We start from the raw sequence: 13,658 nt of genomic DNA, 5'->3' as shown, positions 1-13,658 counted from the left end.
TTAAGGAATCAGCAGCCTCTGAAAAAATATGGAAAAAGCAAGTGAGGATAAAGTATGACAATGCCTTCAAGCTGAGTAACTGAGTCAAGGAAGAGAAAGGATTAAGGTTATAAAGCTGTAAATACATAAATAAGAATTTTTAACTAACTAAAGCATACATTTCATATTCACGTTTCTGACTACAGATAGTTAAATGTTCATTAAAATCTTATAGGCAACTATATGCAGCAGGTTTAAGTAGTCAGAGTTCTGTTCTTAAACAAAAACACATCCAACTAATACAGAGAGAAGCTGAGAAAATAATTAAACTAGATCTAAAAGACATTCAAATCTATAAATCCATCTTGAGTCACTGTCACGGTATCCAGACTTGACTTTTGAGCTGTCCCTTCCATTCAGCAGAAGGAAGACTTTATGGATCACCAGACATGCAGTTCAACCCAGGACAGGACTCTGGGGGAGGACAATTTTGAGCTCCACTAACTACAAATGATGGCTGGGAAAGACAAGCTGAAGTTACTGTTTAGCTCAAGTAGACATGTAGAAAAATGCATTGAGCCACTCTTGTATGAACACTGCTTTTCTGTTGTCAGTGCACTTCTGATGTTACCTCCACCAAAATTCAGGTTGCCCTTCTTATTCATGAAGAATAAGATGATATCCTATAGGTATAGTTTTCTCCCGAATAGCTCGACTGTGTTACCTGAGGGAGCACGTGTATGCAAACACCTTCCACTCACTTTTTTCCCAATCTTTTATCTCCATATTGGATCAAATCTTCTTTAATCTAATACCCTCCTGCAAACTCAATGTTCCGACAGACAAGGACTCCTAGAATTGTCTGCAAGAACCACCTGGGTTCTTTGGGGTAAATCAGTAAAAGACACAAACACAGCTATGGTGATGTTCAGCCTCAGCCAGAATCCACAGCCCTAAAACAAGGAGATCAATTGCCTTTTAAAGGTAAAAACCTCAGAAGGAACACTGGAAGAGCACTATAAATAAGGACACATCCAAATTATCATAATATAATAAACAGAAAACAGATGCAGAAAGAAAAGCACAATCCTTCTGGAACACAGAAGAGTTTCCTACATTGTGAAATTTGACACATACCTCAACCTGAGATTCCCAGTCCATATTTCCTTCTCAAAAGGAAACAGAAGAGAGAAAGACTTGTTTGATGGATGCATCCAAGATACTGTGATCCCCTAGAGGGGTTTCATTCAAATTCCTTCCTTACAGCTCTATAGACACACTAAAAACAATGTTCAGTCCTATTTCTCCCCCTCCCCATTTAAACCCTCCAGCAAGCTCAACTTCCTGAGTAGTTTGCAACACTTGCAGCGCAGGGAGTTACCTTCAGTGGTTTGGCTCTCAACTCTACTTACCTTCTCTTAAATACTGAGACCTTAACCCTCACCACAACTCTCAAAGATTTTGAAATTTTCCCAGCTGTACAATGATTGCTGAAAATCCACATTACAGATTCAGAATGCTCCTAAGGGAATTCATTTAATATTTCTAGATTCAAGTTATTCACTCCACCCAAACGTTTCCTGTTGGCAGTTGCTGTTTAACGCACTGCCCTGCTACCAATTAAGTAGAATACATTTTACCACCACAATGGATCACACTATTTCTTTTAAAACAGTTCTGTGCCAGAATAGCTTTATGGAATATTTCTACCTTCCCAACATTATAAACATCTATTTTTAGAGCAAAAAACTGTATGCCTCTGCCATGGTTAATCTATTCCTTACACATATACTCATAGTATTTTCTTTCCAATTGTCATAAGCCACAGCAGCAACTTTAAGTTTCCAGTACAGACTGCCAGCTCTTCTTCAAATCTCCAAATTCTCCACTTGCTAAAACACATACCAGTTTCACTTTACTTTCCCTTGCCTTTTTTGGGGAAGGATATTTTTCATGAAAAAAAAATCTTCTCTTGTGATTTCTACACTGTATTTGTATCTGTTTATAAACAGCTACTCTTTAAAACTGATGACTCAGCCAGTAATTGTTGGGGAAGGCTCAAACATCAGCTCAGAGAATTGCAAGCATTACCCTGTTTTCATTTTTACAAAATAATACCTTCAGCTGCGACCACATCATAAGTTTCTATTCTCACAGAGAAAGATGGTCTATTCCAAGCCATCGGTGAACTTTACATTCCTTCCCTTCTTCATGTTGGAGCATCTTGCTGTCTCTTCCTGCCATACAGTCCCATAAAATAAAGCTTTCTGCACTGCCAGGCCTCTCATGCAATGTCCCTAATAGTCTCCCTCATCCAGTATCACTCAGACCACTGAAGGGCATGGGGGTGTTTAAATGTTTGACCTGCTGGCTGGAGAGTAAGAGTGTTGTTCATCTCTAGTAGGAACAATTGCTCTGTGACTTTTTTAAAATGTATTTTAGGAGTGCCACTTCACAGACAGAAAAAACCCAAACCTGTAAGACTGACTGTATATTTTGAACTGATTTATGATGTTAAAGGACAGACTACAATACTGCAATTCAACCACCAATCCCTGTGCGGTGAGGATTTGCCAGGGATGAGGCAACTATGACTTCTCTGGGCAACCTCTTCCAGGAACTCAACACCATTGCAGTAAAGAATTTCATCCTTGTCTTGAACATAAACCAACTCCCAGTTTAAAGCCATTCTCCCTTTTTCTACCACTATATGTCCTTGTAAAAAAATAGGTTTTGGAGAGCCAAAGATATGCAAATAGAAAAGCAATATACTTGGTATATTATCTAATAAAGAACTTCTGTTTTGTAGGTATAAATGCACCAGCATCATTCTGTACAACATTGGATTAAAAATATCAACTTTACCCACCAAGTAAGTATTCAAAATAAATGACACATACATCAAACATAATCAGCTTCGACAGTGAAATTTTGACATATATTATTTGTGATCTGCAAAGCATAAAATTTCTGGCCCCTACATCTTGCTATGAAATGCATTTGCCCTGTGCAGGTAACTGCTTTTTGTGACATAAACCAGCATATTACTATAAAAGAAAGGCCTTGGAAACAAATATGTGTTATTGCAATTAACCAGCCAATTTATTACAAAATTGGCTGGAACACAGAGAAGTAGAAAACAACCCTTCAAGACAACTCATTGAAACAAGAGTTAATAATTTTGTACAAAACATAGTTTAATGATTCCTTCATCAAGAAGATAAGAATCGTGGAACATAATCAAGTAAATTACTTCAAACAGACTGTGAATTTACAAAAAAAAACCCCACAAACAAAAAAAAAACCCCAAACAGGAAGGTATTAACAAAACTGTCTGCTCTTTTTATGTCCTTGGAGGGTATCTGAGAAACAAACACAAAAAGCTTCTGGGTGAACTTGCTTTTGGCCCACTCTACCAAAATAAACTACAGAGAAGTCACCTAAATACATAGCATTTATTTTCAAACCTGAGAAAATTATGAAATAAACCTCAATCAGTTAGTCCAGGATAGCTTTGAAATCTTGACAAAGAGATGGTTCTGTCACTGCCTGCAGTAGTGCCACAGTATCTTCTGGGATCCTCCTGATTAGATTCCTCTTACCTACCAAAACATCAGAAACAATTCATTACAACTGCAAATAACTATTCATTCTGGTTTAGGGAAAATGCTAATGAAGCAATGAAATAAATACTAGCTAAAACCACCTAAAAAGCTGAAACACATGAATTATGGGGAGAAAAAAGGCTATAATAAAATATGCTACTGCTCTTCCACACTTATATCAGGGTAACAAATAAAAAGGTACAAAACTGTCTGTGAAAATATTAACAAAGAAAATCAAGGAGAAAATTCCTCCTTCTTTCTGTTTCTGTGACTTTTTTTCAGATTTGAAAACTTAATTATATTTTCAAAAGTATAAGCCCATTTGTTCAACAACTTTACCCACCAAATAAGGCCTTCTGTTAAACAACTTTGAAAGACTGAATGTCCCATCAATAGAAATACAGACAGCAAAAAGGACTTTTTACAGATTAGGAAGAGCATGTAAAATCCTAGCAACAGTTTAAATCTGTCACTAAAGAGAGTCAGCAAAATTGTCAATGATCCAGAAGGCCAGAAATACTCAATAAACATTTGCCCTGTATCTGAAAAGGAGACAGATGATATATTTATATCTTATCATGATAAGGAAAGGCTCCTCCTCCTTTCCCCACTGGTAATAACAGGAGGGATGTTAAACAATAACTGTGTTTTAAATACTTAACTCAAGAATGATGACAACTCATGAAAAGCCCCTGATGCTGACATTTAATAGGTTTGGAAATAGTGGGAAGAACCTCCTCCCCAAAACCTGTGAGCTTGATTTAGTTTCCCATGGAGAGTAATGGAAAGGCACGTGCAGGGACACAAAAGAAAACCACATTTATATCAATTCCTGTCAACAACAATCTTACAGAGGTAATAGGTTTTATACAGCCAATACAAACTCCAAAATGACAACAGGAATTGCAGCTGTTAAGTTGTTATAGGGGCTTTTAGCAGCCTTGTTTATCTCTGTGCTACAGAATACTGCAGCATGTAGAGATACTGAGCAAACTTCCAGGATCCCATCCATGTCACGACTACTGACATCCACACATGCTACCTGATTTCCAGAAGACAAAACTTAAAATACCATGTTTAGAATTAGCTCTGACATTTCTCCATAATGCTTAGATCTCTAGTAACCTTCCCTACAAGATGATATTCTGATTACAATAACATTACCCTGGACTAGGTCTGGTGCAGGGCAAACAAAACTGACTTGTAACTGCATAGAAAACAATCAATATCTCTGTAAATGGATTTCAGTGTATGCCCAAAGGATCAGGACACTTAGCAGAGTAACAAATTCAGAAGCAAATACATATATAAACACCATGTACAATCAGGGACTGAAAAACAGCCTTCACCTATGACCAGAGACCTTGGGGATACAGAGATAACGATGCCCCTTCACACCAAGGGTATTCAAGTGACTTGTCACCACAAGATGTCTTTGTACAGCAACACCAATTACTATACCTATCAACCCTTGATGCACCAGTGGAACAGGGCTAGTGAAAGTACAGGCAAGATTTTAAGCTGGCTATAAGCAAATGGAGAGACAGCATTTGAATTACTTGGACCCCAGTGATCTGTCAACCAATCACAGAGAAAGTTTCCATCTTAAAAGTTTCATAGTAAAGTCACAAGTCACAGCCTGCTAATTGTTTAGGTAGCTGTTAAGCAAAGATTTCTGAAGCCTTGATCTCTCAGTAGAGTACTTGAAGTCTCAGATATTTCCAAAAGAAACTGGATAAGAAGAGTGGATTGTCCTAACACTATGGATGTAAAGAACAGATTCTGCCTCAGAGAAGGTAAGATTTATGAAAGAATAGCTGAACATTACTCTTTTCAAGAGAACGCCACCACCGACTTTCTACAGACCTTTGGACTTTTCCTGCTCCACCACCAAAATACTCAGGAAGTACAACGCTAATAGGCTTCCCCAGGAATTTAGGAAGAAAGGGTATTCCCTTTCTAAAGGGCAATTCTCACTGCCACAGAAGCCAACTGACAGGTGGTCAGCTTTCTCTTCCTGGGTAAGAAACTGCGCACAGTTAGGCCTGGACCACATGAAAGTTTCAGGTCAGTATCGCAGTTAGGCAAGTTAGGCAGTTCTATGGCTACAGCAGAAGGAACCTAGAGACAATTGCTATTCAAACTAGGAAAACTTTGCCTCTACTTCCCAGCCCATTTTCCCTGGCATCTGTGGTGGTGTGACTTTGTGGACAGCAGAGACAGCTCTTACTGACGCACGCAGCCATGGAAGGTGAAATACTGCCGAGCAATAAAGCTGCCTGGGGCTGTGCCTCCACCCTAGAAGTACTGTCAGATTAAACAGCAAATCATGCACAGAGAAGGATGGAGGAGCTTTGGCTTAGGCTGTGGTCTGCCAGTCCAAGATCCCAATAGCAAAACCTTCAGCATTAGAGATGAAAACTCAAATGCGCCCTATATGGATCTTAGAGAAGTGAGGCAGGTCCCAGAGAAGCCACTGTCCTACTGGTTGTATCTACTGCATTCTCTGCTTAGTTCTTCAGTCCCTGTCTCCTCCAAGTGAAGTAAGCAGCCCTGCCCTGGTTTCTCAGCAGCAGTGAGCAGACTTGAGGCCTCTGGTTTTGGTGTCAGTGAGTAACTCAAAGGAGTTCCTCTGGGAAAGGCTGTTGGAATTCTGCTCCATACAGAAAGTCCATAGCTCTCAAGAATGCGGCTAGCAAGATCCCAACCATTGGTTTGTTTCCTGTGAAAGTGGGTCATCTTGATACATTCACACTGCCGCACCAAAACTCAGATTCTGCACTCAGGCGTTGCTGAAAGCCTTTGACATGGGAAGGAAATGCTTCCTTCCAAAAGATCTGCTTTCTTTTTGGGGCACTGGACCTCAGTGCAGCAATCAAAGGAAGCTGATGATACATGTCAAATCAAATAGGTGTTACTCTGGAATGAGACCCAGGAATTTCTTGGTCTTGTATAACAAAACTGACCAAGCAATGACTCATTCAGAGTGCAAATTAGAGTAAGCATCGAGAGTCTGGCCATCACCGCAGCTAAATTCATCAACTGGCTGGCTGCTTCAGAAAAACTTCTTGCTGTCCACTTTTAGTATCTTAAAACTGAAAATTCTATTATTTCTGGGGCTGGCCTGCAGGCAGACTGCACAACTGTTTAAAGAAAGAGCTCCTCAGAGCTTCAGACACAGCTTCTTTCACCAAATGGAAGTGTCAGAGAAACACCAACACCACAACTTTGCAGGAATATACATGCAGTGAAGCCAGTGCTTCTGTTTCCAAGTAACTCTGATGGCAGTTTTTTGGGCAGAAGTTTAAATTGTAGGAGGAGCTTATTTAGTTGCCTGGTAATCTACATTTTTTAAAAAAGAAACTTGTGCATTTGTATTTCATTTAGCTAAACCTGCTGACAATACATACATGATTAACACAGTCTTATTAAGCCTTCTGAAATGTACAAGCTTACTGAGTGCCTACCATCAACTGTCCTGTGAGAATAAGGCTCTAGAAAATGCAGTGCTGGAAAACATTTTAATCTGCCTACTTATACTTAGTAAATTTGAATAAAATCAGAAAGATCATTAATGTACACCTGAGAACAACATTTTAGGATTAGAAAACTTTAAAAATTCATTAGTTTCTAAGTTTAATTACAATGAACCATAGACAAAACTGTAAAAATAGCTGAATACTTACAGACTTTTAAGGATGTAAGCAGACATTTGTAAATAGCTCTGTGATTTAACAGTTTGACAGTGAAGGCATGGTAGCAGAGCCATTCTGCTACCTGAATAGGGAATATGCCAGATACACCTTTGCTATCTTTAGCAATCCCTAGAGAGAAAAGGAAAATAATGTAACTGAAAATGAGCATTAAGAAGTATATCTGGTCTCTCTTCTCTTTCTATAAAATCACCCCAGGATTTTTTACTAGAAACCTGTGCAGTCAGCAAAGTCTTGTGCATCAGCAGAAAATTAAGAAACTAGGGCTTGAAACACAATCTTCAGAAAACTGAGTTTGAGACGAAAAAATGCAGTGATTCTTATTATGCATTTCTCAATATTAATTCCTAATCTTTATCCCAAACTTACACCATTGGACTGCACATTCAAGATGTTCTATTTGTCTAAAAAAAACCCCAAACAAATCCAAACCCACTACTTCATTGCCATTAACATCCTATACCTGCATTTATTGTTTTCAGGATAGCATAGCAGCATGATGCAGTCTGAGAGATAATCCTTAGGAAGAAATTAGGATTTTTTCTAACTTGCTGGCTGAATGGAAACTGGAGAACACAGGCATGGAACCTGTTCACAAAAACAGCCTATTTAAAAAAAAGTCATTTGCAATTTCAAGTGAAATTACAACTACATAGCTTAGGCACTATACAACATGTAAATGCACACAACAGTCTTCAGTTGTATCAACACTGTTACTGCATGACACCTCTCCCATATAGACACATTCCTGGAATGTCAGATGTAAATGATGCTTGTTTCTAAATTTTATGCTGAAAGAAGATCTTGACGCCATCTGCCTTGGTAATAGACTTCTCCTCTGAGGACAGCGTAACTGTGTTATGTGCAGGGAAAACAAAACTACCAATTCCATATCACAGACTATGCCACCAGAGAACACTCACATGAGAGAGAGAGGAAGAAAAAACAAAGTGAAACCCGACAATAAATTCTGTTCAGGTATGCAAGAAAATAGACTTACAAATGATTTAACAGCCCAGGACACTCCTTTGCCTATCTGGAAACCAACTCTTTAGATGTTATTTGTATTGTAGGCTTCCTTACACCTGTTTGAAAATATTTTGAACTGCCAACTTTTTTACCTTCAGACTCTGGCATTATAATCCTCCTTACACTGAATACAGCCAGTTACAATGTTGATTTTTAATTAATCAACAATGTATATACTTGTTTATTAAATTAACCCAGCAATGACTTAAAAAATGGTGACATTTTCAATATATAAAGTATAGACCTAAGTACCATGCTGCATTACATGTCTTCAGATGAATTAACCTATACATACAGTTATCATGGTGGACAGTCTTTTAAATAACATATGAAGGCCACTGTTAGAATGTTACCATAAAATCAAACAGAAGTAACTGAGTGATCATATCTGTCAGAGGAAAATCTTAAATCACCCACAAGCCAAAAGTTTAGGAGTTGGACACATCAGTGCTGTACTAGACAAACCCAATGACAAAGAATACAGCTTGAACGTGGACCAAGATGAATTTAAGAACAAAGCCAAAATGTCCCTTTGTAACAAGTGTGAGCATAGCGAAAGAACAACATCTGATTTCTGTGAACAATGAAGAACAACTTGCACATTTTTGTGTTAGAACAATAAAAACCCATTTGCTTGCTGCTGCCAATCATTCCAAGTTTTCAATGTACATAGTTTAGCATTTTCTTCCAACTTGCTTATCAGTTTTGATTTCTCTCTTATCTTTGTTTAAAACATTCACTTCCTCTACTGATCAAACCAAGGTCACAAATGCCAAGATATTACCAGCTAAGGAGCAACTAAAATGTTATCAGCAATAAGAAACTACAATTAGCTTGGTAGGATGAAACCTCACTTTACCTGGAGTTATACTGGTCAAAGTTCTGTATGATTTTAACAGATACAAAGTTCTAAATATAAACTGCCTAATGTTTAACAGATCTAAATATAAAATGGTTAATAAGGCTTCTTATCATACCCCCAAATCAAAACAGACAGGTTATCTTGAGGTCAGCTGTCAAAACCAAGACACTGAAAATCCATCTGGTGAAGTATCACTTAAACACACACATCAAATCTATTCCTGTATCCTAAACCTAACAGTATTACTTAATAACAGTGCTGAAACAAGAATAACTTGACCTACTACTGACATTTACTACTGCACACATCATACACATACACACACACACACACATATATATATATATGCACACCTACATGGCACACTTGTTTTCTGATTCATAGCTCCTCCATGTGTCAAGAAAGAGTAATGAAATATTGACACTTCAGAAGATGGTGACCCACCTGTAAGCCTGGAGTAAAAATATCTTGTAGATATTAATGAGAACTGTTCTAAGGCTGTTGATCTAGAACAGAACAGAAACAGAGCTATAAGAATATTTTAGTGTCATAATAAGATTTTTTTAAGATCTAGGCAAAAAAGATTTTATGCTAAACTTTAGAGATTTCATTCATGCAACTAAGTTAACAATGTTGTGAAGGATTAGTTCTGGAACCCTACACTTTATCTGATGTCAACATTTCCAGATTATGTGGATTTCCTCTCAAAAGAAACTTTTATGTTAGAACTCAAAGTAGTTTTAATGCTCTTCATCACTAATCACTATTTTGCCAAACATCTATTTTCATATTCCCACCTGTAAATCAAGAAATAAACTATGACATTTCAGTTTGAGGACTGCACTCAGTTTGTATTTCATGTTTTTCCCAGCTGTTATACTTGAATTGAAGGAAAGACTTGATCTGATAGAAGTACAGGTGTAACTAGAAAAAAAAGTAAAAAAAGTAGTTAAACTCTATGAGCTAACAGACTAAACTAAATTCTGTAAAGTAAGCCTCATTTAACTTCCCATGTTACAGAGATTTCCTGCTAATCAATAAGCCAGTAGCTAAAAGATGACCATAAATAAATTCAATGTTGAAAGAGACTAGGCCCTGTGGCATTAAGGGTATTAGCTAAGGGCTGACTTCAGTATCTCAAGGCTGAAAAATTCAGCCTGCTAAAAAAAGCTAAATCGATCACCTTAAAAACAAGCTAAGTGTATTTCTTAAACACATTGTCTAGCTAGAACATTTTTAATTACTCCAGTGATAATCATCTTATCTATATCTATGATCCATGCAATGCAGGAGCTTAGGCTTGAAGCCACCTCAGTTACTGGAACAAACCTGATGTTCCAGATACTTAAGTCAAGCTTACCAAAAGCAAAGCCTTGAAACAAGCACTGGGGTGGGCTCGGCAGTGCTGGGTTAATGGTTAGACTTGATCTTAAAGGTTTTTTTCAACATAAACAATTCTATGATTTTATGATTCTGATTAGTATCTCCCAGACCAGTAGCATCAACACCCTTTTCAACATAAACTGTTTCTTTCCAGAACTCAGCTAGTGAATCTCTTTGGCTGTTGAGTTTGGTCCTTCGCTATGGGAAACCATGTCATATAAATTCCTTTCCTAAAGTGACCAAGCTTTTCTGTTTAGGAAGACTACTGAGGAACTTTACCACCCTATTGGTGGAAAATCTCCTCCTCATTTTCCACTTAAATGCTTAAGGGCTGTTTATACTAAAAATGGTCAATAATGAAGCTAATGAAGCAATATTATCCTTGAGTTTAAACAGCTCTTTCTTTTTGATCTTTAGCAAATATCTAACGCCACCTCTTGTAGTTCACGTACAGGGTCTACAGAACTTTCCAGTAGGATACATTATCCTGTCTGGAGTTCTATGCCACTTCAGACTGTTTTGTGTAAATGGTAAGGTTGCTAGTTTAAAGAGAAGTTCCCTTCCCCACACATTCTTTCCCATCTGAAGTGTGCCAGAGGGAACACCTCTGATGTTGAAAGGATGGCTAGTCCCTGTAGTCTATACCAAATTAATCCCAATCTATTTTGCAATTCAACTACACCATTCCCAACACACCCTTGTGCTTCTCCCACTATGGATGAGATATTGTAAAGCTAACACTGGAGTGCACAACTCTATTTACCTGGAGTAATCGCAGTAAACCTCAAGTGTTTTTATATCTAATAACAAACCACACCATGGGATCAAACGACAATCTGGCAGCTGTTTAAATTTGGAACATCCTGGGATATCATCAACAGGAAAATTCACCACTGTCTTATTTGGGTTTATTAAAAGGCCGTACTCAGGAATACCTGTTGTTAGAGTCCTAAAACAGATATCAACAGTTAGGCTAAGCCCCCCCAGCAAAGCAGACAAAAATTGGCACCATGCTGCAAGACAGAAAATCTTGAACAAAAGGGCAGAAATCAAAGAATGAAGTGAACCACAGCCAACTCTTCAGGTTAAGAAACGCAGATAGAAATAAAGAGAGAGAAGACATTAGAGGTAAATAAATATATAAAATAAATAAACTTGAGGATAATGGAGAAAAAATTTTACAGATTAATGCAAATTAAGCACATCAGCCATGCAACACTTGAGACAAGCTGCCTGAACCACACTCACAGAAACCTCTGAAATAAAAATCACTGGAAAAAGATGACAAGTTACTGTTTTTGGAAGTTAACAAAAGCAAGGAGAATCCATATAACAGGAACCTCACTTATCTGATGAAAAGTCTTGAAGGGGATCATTTTCCCTAAGAATGTTTTCACTGCCAGAATGCCTGCTGATTACCTGCTACATACTGGATCAGCAGTGTCATGGACAAGAAGCAGTTGGCCTTACTTGTCAATGTACTCAGGTGCAGGCTGTAAAGAGAGAAAGACCTAGGCTCTTTTTCTTGAGGAGTCATAGTCTTAATGCTGTCTCCTCAAAACTAATTTACTGAGTCCCCCAGTTCTAATACTGCATTAGGAAAACCTGGTTCTACTCCATTTGTGGCAGAGAGCTCATAGGATCTGATCTGTAAACAGTTCTGGAAATCTCCCACATGAAAGGCTACGTCTCTACAGAACACAGCTGGTACAGAAGTTGATGTAGAATGAAGATGCAGACAACTTCAAAGGGCAAGAAGGACAGTATCTGCACTGCTATTCAAGTGACACTGTGCTGAAAAGATGTTATAAGAGATTAATAGCTTGAAGCCCTCACTGTTAGTTTGATTTATCTGTAAACCCACAGATCCCTAGAAATTTCCTTCTGTTCTGATAAGAAAATGAGGATAAATTAAGTCTTCAAAAAACACTACGACTATTTCATACAATTTGTACTTCAAACTGTACTTAATTGATTGCTCCATCACCTCTCAAGCTCACAACAGAGCTGCATCTTTGTGACTACTGAAAAGCATGATGCAACTGACAACACTGCAGATGCTAAGCTTTTCTTCAAGACATATTCTTTGGATCCTTTAAATTGATCAGCAGAACTCCCCTAGGACTGACTGTACACTCCTATCCCCAGTAACCAGGAACTTCTGGGATTCCATTTTTAAAGAAAAGGTAGTTCTGAAGAACAATAAAGAATTACTGTTTTAAAACTTCAGTGTGAACTGCATACTGCCATGCTATTGGTATCTTCAGATACTCATCATGGAACGTTAATGACCAGAAAATTCTTAGCAATATTGGATTGGACCAGAGCTACATTCTTTCCTGGGGAACAGAAAACAGCAGCCTGAGTTCCCAATAAAAACATTTTGAGAATGTAAATAAGGCATCTTAAAAAATTTGAGGGAAAATGGTTTTCAAAGAGAACTGTCAGCTGCTTTGGTTAGGCTGCAATACTAATTTTTGCTTGAAGCTCCACCAAGGTTAGTAGGTAGGTCCCTAATTCAAACTTAAGCAGGAATTGCCCACCATGTGAACTGCAACAGATTGTTAACTGGCTACCAAAAACACAGTTTCAGGATTCTTCCCAAGAACAGGCTACTACCAAGGACTCCAAAATAGCCCTTGATCGTTAACTCATAAACAAATACACCTATGAGCATAAAGATGAAAAGTAATTACATAAAAGATAACGCTTACTACTTGGCAGACTATGTCTCTAACAGCATACCTTAGAAAAGTTCTTGCCTTCATTAAATGTGGTGTAAGCAGCAAAAAATCATCAATGAGACGTATCAGGACTCTGTAATCAAGAAGAAACCAATCTTAGATTTTTTAATACGTAACCTTTTCAACGTTTTTTCATACACTTCAGAGCAAAAATGTGCCTGCCTATTTTAATTCACAAGATGGTAGAGGCACATATGAACTCCAAATTGAGACTCAGCAAGAAATTCCCTGTAAGCAATGAGACTGGCTAACATGAAGAAATTTACAACACACAAACTATTCCACAATGGCTTCCCTGGATACAGGGCTTTACACTTTTCTAAGGGAGAATTTCCAGTACTTT

The 13,658-nt window shown here is 37.9% G+C and overlaps 1 protein-coding gene across 1 annotated transcript in view; it reads right to left on the bottom strand.

The window, feature by feature from the left end:
- Nucleotides 1–3,017: 3,017 nt before the first annotated feature.
- Nucleotides 3,018–13,658, bottom strand: part of TERT (telomerase reverse transcriptase) — a gene marked incomplete at its 5' end in the record, with an annotated part of 29,772 nt that continues 19,131 nt past the window's right edge. Inside the window, 7 exons of the mRNA XM_084226552.1 lie at nucleotides 3,018–3,581; nucleotides 7,271–7,408; nucleotides 7,761–7,885; nucleotides 9,633–9,694; nucleotides 9,986–10,112; nucleotides 11,335–11,520; nucleotides 13,317–13,388. Of these exons, the coding sequence (XP_084082678.1) occupies nucleotides 3,478–3,581; nucleotides 7,271–7,408; nucleotides 7,761–7,885; nucleotides 9,633–9,694; nucleotides 9,986–10,112; nucleotides 11,335–11,520; nucleotides 13,317–13,388 (814 nt within the window). The 3' untranslated portion in view covers nucleotides 3,018–3,477. The remainder of the gene's footprint in view (nucleotides 3,582–7,270; nucleotides 7,409–7,760; nucleotides 7,886–9,632; nucleotides 9,695–9,985; nucleotides 10,113–11,334; nucleotides 11,521–13,316; nucleotides 13,389–13,658) is intronic.

The sequence above is a fragment of the Fringilla coelebs genome, assembly GCF_963513975.1.
Source record: "Fringilla coelebs genome assembly, chromosome: 1".
In the NCBI taxonomy this organism is placed as follows: Eukaryota; Metazoa; Chordata; class Aves; order Passeriformes; family Fringillidae; genus Fringilla; species Fringilla coelebs.
Note: the sequence above shows the minus strand (reverse complement) of the source record. Positions and strands in the feature narration are given on the sequence as shown.